A 5,977-nucleotide genomic window follows, 5' to 3' on the forward strand; every position below is an offset into this window, starting at 1 on the left:
CCAACTGACATCAGACACCGGTAACTTCAGTGAGCCAATCAAAGCTACCCATGAGAAAGACTGACAAGCTGTGAAACCAATTCCATATCAGAATCATAAAATCATATTTTGTGATATCGAATAGGTCTGTCTGTGTACAGAGACGTGTTTCCAGAGGCAGTGGTGCTCCCTGATAAAAGGAACCAATGAGATATTGTAAATAGTTGTTCCCACAAAATGAATTGTCCTGGACACAGTATGTCAAGTATGTCACTATCTGAGCTAGTGACAACTTGTGCCCTTGCCTTACCCTATGGGAAAACTGTTTGCTACCATAGGCATTGGACACAAATGGAGTTTCCCAGATACTGTAGCATAAGGTGGTTAAAAGGTGTGGAGGGCAAGCAGTCATTGTAGTCTATATTTTGTGAGAAGAGGAGAGGAGGAAATAATAGGAGTAGCCTACATCTGACTCAATAGAGACCTGAGAGGGGTGGGGGTAGAAGGTGGGAGGAAAAATGAGTAATCCAGGGAGTGTGGGAAAAAAGAGCCCCCATTGGTCTGGCGTGTCTCTTGGAACGTTCTCCTGACCGAACATGTGGAAACAGACTAGCTAGGGCTGTAGCTGCTGTAGCTAGCATTGATGGGAACACAAGACGGCAGGTGATTTCTGTTCTTAGTGCCAAGATTAATCATTCCTAATAATAACACCAGGCGGCTGAAAACCAAGAAGGTTTTCACCAAGTGGGGTTCCGGAACTATTGCGATGTAGTCTAGTTTGTGTGTTTCAGAATATCTATGGGTTCCGGAGCTTTGGGAAGTAGTGACCTGCCGCTGTGTTCTAGATAGAATTTTGCCCAAAGATACAGCAGGTGGTCCAGCAGGTTGGTCAAGAGCCAATCATCTATATATGTGCTTTTATTTTAGTGGTGCTTTGCCATTACAATTTCAATGTTGTTAGATCAACATCTTTTTAATTCCTGTTCAATGCTCTCTGAAAGGCTAATTTGTCTTTTGATATCGTTGTGTTGATGTTGCCTCATGACAACAGTTTATTGTCCTTACAGGAACCTCCTTCATGGTAGTGACCTCAGACAAACTATAGCACCCAACACTATGAAATAGATGGCCTAGATAAGAGTGGATTTCTAACCTATGGGGCTCTAACACTTAGAAATAGAATTAGCCATTGTAATTCTAATGATTAATTAGAGTCATTCTAATTCTAATGGGTCAATCTAAATCTCTGCTCTATGATCCTCCAGCTAAGGCTGGCTTATCAAATTAACTGTAATCTACATTATAGCCCCATATCTATTGTTATTCTATGCCTACTGTAATCACAACTCTAAAAACACATAGATCATCTTTTTTACTACATGCAATGGAACTGTAAGTGGTATGAAGAGGTTTGAGGCTCAGGATGGGTGAGAGTGAGTGATCTCTGGAAGATGGCGCCCGTGAAGCAAATCTTGAACGGTTGAGTGCATAGATGGATTGCATTATTAGTAGCTGCATGCCTGGCACAGCCTTTCCCTCTTACAGTCAGTATGTACATTCCAGCTAAAGCAAGTCCTCCTTAATTATCCAATGGATGCCTCTTCCAATACAAACAACGGCAGCATGGGCAAGAAAATCAGAATCTACCATCTACTGTCCCCTCAAGACTGAATAACTTCTTTATATGATTTAGTCCACACATAATCTTGAGTTTGTAAAAAGACTGCTGAGAAATAAAAACAACTTTTTCTGAAACTTCACTAAACTACATTCTATGAAACGGTTATAATGTGTTAAATACCCAGTCCTGCCATTATCAAGATCTGTCATCCCTGGTCTCAATTCACGTTCACTATAGTTTGGCAGGAGGCGGGATAATCCCCCTAGTGGAACGATACCAATTCATCCAACATTGTTTGATCTGGAAAAGATCCAGCAAACTCCAATGGGTTATAGTTATGCACATGTATTACACAAAGTGGTACATGATACGCCAGTTTCTGAAACATTGTGTTTTTCATGGCAATCAGTTTACATTAAAACACTTCTACTTCTGGAAGCCTTTCTTAACTAACATTTGGCACACATCTGTGTCGATCATGATTACATTGTACTTAGGTGGTAAAATAAGGTATTTGTTTGGTTATTTTAACTTTCACCTTTCTTCTGTACATGGACAGTTCAATATCTATTTAATTATCTGCAATTGGATCAGTGGTTGTAGTTTTCATTGATTTATCAGTTACTTTTTCATGTAGTACCTCTTTTGCGAGATCCAAGCAGTATTCTGTATTCTTCTGTGGTCAGGGTTGACAAGAGTATTAGAACAACTCCAATAAAGCTAGACATTGCAGTCAGTATAGCTGAATGCAATGCTATACCTTGCCGTAATTGTTACCATGGCAAATATGATCAGAATGGTCTGACTGACATCAATGCATAATGGGGAGAAAGTGTATATTTTGTAAAGTATACTGTTTGTACATGTAAAATGTTTAACATTACTATGGAAAGGGGTCAGTAGAAAAAGAAGGGGTGGGGGAGATTTTGCTAATTTCCAAAAGGAAAATAATCCACCCCCCACCTCTCTCTACTCCCTCTCTGCCTTCCTCCCTCTCTCCCTCCCTCTCTCTCTCTGAGTCCCAGCCCCTGAAGGTGTCATAACTGTGCTCTCTCTCTCCCTCTCTATCACCGCCTTTCAGATCTTTAAAAGCTGCTGCTTTGCTGTGTCTCTCTCGATCTCAATTTGTCTCCTCTGGCACTGCAGGGGACTCCTGGCTGCCTAACGATTGAACCGGCTAAGCACCAAGCAAAGCTGAAGAGACGGAGAGAGGACAGAGAGAAAGAGGAGAAAGAGATAAATATACATCCAGAAATAGCATCAGCCACATTTGACTGACAGAGAGAGAAAGAGAGAGAGAGTGTGTGTGGAGCTTAACCTGAGACCTGGACAGAAAATGCCTATATTTTCTAACTTAACGACTATTGTCTTGTTGCTGATTGCTCACTGCGGATCTTGGATTCTGGCTAACCGCTTGGGCCCCTACAAGGGTTGTCCCTCCTGTAGAGAATCTTTGGGGGCAGGTCGGGCCCCCCGGGACCATATTGGACAAGCAGGCAGCACATCCATGTTGGCCCAAGGAGAGCCCTGTGGTGTGTACACCATGAGCTGTGCCAAGGGGCTGCGCTGCGTGCCCCCTCCTCAGGAACACAGCCCGCTCCAGGCGCTGCTGCAGGGCAGGGGCTTCTGCACCAAGCACAGCAGGACCAGTCCCACGGAGAGGCCCCACCCCACAGGTAAGACTGAGACACACACCACTAGCACATCTAATATTATTAAATTCAGCTCTGTGCTGTGTGTGTTAGGGCAATTATACTACAGCTTAGCTTATCAGGTAAGACTGACAAGTAAGAAAAACATTCTCTTATCATCAGTGTGAGGATTGTATTCTATGTTGGTGTGCACCAAAAAGAAATGCTAGTACTGTTTTATTATAAGAGTATGACATTTAGTGTTAGATACATGACAAGCACCAAAGATGAATTTGAAAAGGCTGCATGGTCTTGATTTCTATGCTGCAGTGCCTCTGCATGGTGTCTTGTGACAAAAATCTAATTTGAGAGAGTGTTGGACTAGAAGTCTCAAATGTTGGATTGAACAGCCTATCATCAGTCATGTAATAAAAAGATGTAGTCAACACTATGATGCACAGACACTTGAGGCACGCTTTAGGTGTATTAGTACGTTGGAGCTTGTGTAAGTATGTGTGTGCAAGTATGTGTATGTATATGAATGTGACGTGTATGGTGATGGTACTGTACATGCATGCATTTCAAAGAGAGGGTGTGATCTGTGCATTTTATTGACAGCCCAGAATGAGTGTTATACTGTCACCTACAGTCAGATAATGATGCTTTTCATTGCAAGGGGTCTCCATCTACTGTTCAGACTAAGCCACTGCGATTCCTTAGGAAGGACATACTACAGGAAATATCAATTCAGAGCCGAATCACTGTCCAGTAAAGATGCAGGGTCTTGATTTGAACGAGTTTGCTACAGCAGGAAAATAATCCTGCAGCAACAGGAAATGTGATTTTATATGTGGATTATAATTCATCTACATTTTTTGAAGTGGTTGATTAAAAAAAATTGTAAAGGAAATTACAATCTTCAGACGCCTTTTTAAACCTCAAATACAATACAAGTTTGACATTTCCTGCCTTGCACTTGTATATGATTGATGATTCATGTCTTGCAACAGCTTGAAACAAAACACTTCTAACTTATATTTTGATATCAGAGAAGGTTTAAGGTTCTTAGTAATGCCCTGGTTGAATGTATTCTTGGTAATGTGCTGCTCTCTCCTATAGGTCCACATCCTTCACAAAGTGGTGAAATAGAAAAGGTAAGTGTTATCCAAGTACGGTACCTGCTTAAGCCACTTGATGCAGTAAGCTAATAATGACTTCTACTTACATTTACCCACACCTGTTTAAATCTGAGAAATATGTAGAGCTGCTTACATAATGCATTCATATTCATACAGATAGATACTGTATGATGGAAGGAGTCGGGTAGAGAGAGTTATTACTGAAGCTGCTGTGCTGTCTGGGTGATACAGCGACAGCAGTACCACATATAGTGCTCTAAAGCCATACATTATGGTGCATGATGTGTATGCTGCTATGCGGCAGAACTAATAGACCATGATGTGAATCAGTAAAGTTTAGACTCGACTGTGGCGGCCTTGGATTTTTCACTTTACGAGGAGAGGAGAGGAGGTGGATCTGCAATGAAACACAAACCCAACATAGAATTTATTTCTACAATTTGACAGATACTGCATACGTAGTCACACAGTTGCTTCAAACCACTGTCTAAGTGACCTGGAAAAAGACAGTCCTTGTTTAACAATATCATTATATAATGACATGATATTATGTGACATATAATATGTTTTGCTTCTGGCTTCATGCTGCATCAGTGACCTCAATCTTCTATGATATCCACACGTGTTGTAGCTACTCTAATAGGCTAGAAATGGTCTTCTAACATCAACCATGGGCTTCTCTTACTGTCATTTAATGTGTAGGCTCTCTCCTTGTATACAGTAGTTACTGTATTTATCAATGTATAGTTGCTGTATTTATAACTGTATAGTTTCTGTATTCATCAATGTATCCTCTTTTTAGGCACCCTGCCGTAAGCTGCTCAATAGTGTTCTGCGGGGTATTGAGCTCACTATCTTTCAGTCTGATCGTGACATCTATATCCCCAACTGTGACACTCGGGGCTTCTACAGGAAAAAGCAGGTAGTTATAGCGCAGCGCGGCTGTTGACGTGAATATTTGCCTGTGTATGAATAGTATATGTGTTGATGAGATCAAGAGAGTGGCATGCTATTTGGGCTCCCGAGTGAAGCAGCGGTCTAAGGCACTGCATCTCAGTGCTAGAGGCGTCACTTCAGTCCCTGGTTCAATTCCAGGGTGTATCACAACTGGCTGTGATTGGGAGTCCCATAGGACAGCGCACAATTGGCCCAGCGTTGTTAGGGGTTGGCTGGGGTAGGCCGTCATTGTAAATAAGAATTTGTTCTTAACTGACTTGCCCAGTTAAATAAAGGTTAAATCAATATTTTTTTATTCCTCTTTTCAATTGCATGCAATCTATTCAAATCAGCCCTAAAATGGCTCTGGATAAAGCACACTTTGCTTCCAGGCCCTCTGGGCTGTGGGCATGCAGACAATAGTTATGTGGTATGATGACATATTATCATTCTCTATCCTGTCACACAACACAGTGTCGCTCCTCCAAGGGTATGCAGCGTGGCCACTGTTGGTGTGTGGATGAGCTGGGTACCACCTTGCCCTCACGTGCAAGCGAAGACGGCACTTTACCATGCGATGGAGAGTGAGATGCGATGGAGAGTGGTCCTTGTCCCAAAACTTTGAGCCGAGAGGAGGGGGAGTAAGGGGAGGAGGAGGTGGTGGAGGCAGA

General features: G+C 42.2%; 1 protein-coding gene across 1 annotated transcript; it reads left to right on the plus strand.

Moving 5' to 3' along the window:
• Positions 1–2,865: 2,865 nt before the first annotated feature.
• igfbp6b (insulin-like growth factor binding protein 6b) lies at positions 2,866–5,977 on the plus strand. Its single transcript, XM_055931136.1, has 4 exons — positions 2,866–3,276; positions 4,351–4,385; positions 5,173–5,292; positions 5,781–5,977. The coding sequence occupies exons 1-4, from the start codon at positions 2,937–2,939 to the stop codon at positions 5,892–5,894; spliced, it is 609 nt and encodes a 202-aa protein (XP_055787111.1). The 5' UTR covers positions 2,866–2,936; the 3' UTR covers positions 5,895–5,977.

The sequence above is a fragment of the Salvelinus fontinalis genome, chromosome 8 (genome assembly GCF_029448725.1).
Source record: "Salvelinus fontinalis isolate EN_2023a chromosome 8, ASM2944872v1, whole genome shotgun sequence".
Taxonomy (NCBI): Eukaryota; Metazoa; Chordata; class Actinopteri; order Salmoniformes; family Salmonidae; genus Salvelinus; species Salvelinus fontinalis.

Bases quoted from the DNA above. Each gene is read 5' to 3' on its own strand.
- igfbp6b (XM_055931136.1), top strand. From the start codon at position 2,937: ATGCCTATATTTTCTAACTTAACGACTATTGTCTTGTTGCTGATTGCT. The intron at 3,277-4,350 runs GTAAGACTGAGA...TCTCTCCTATAG, and splicing joins GGAGAGGCCCCACCCCACAG to GTCCACATCCTTCACAAAGT. The intron at 5,293-5,780 runs GTAGTTATAGCG...CACACAACACAG, and splicing joins GCTTCTACAGGAAAAAGCAG to TGTCGCTCCTCCAAGGGTAT.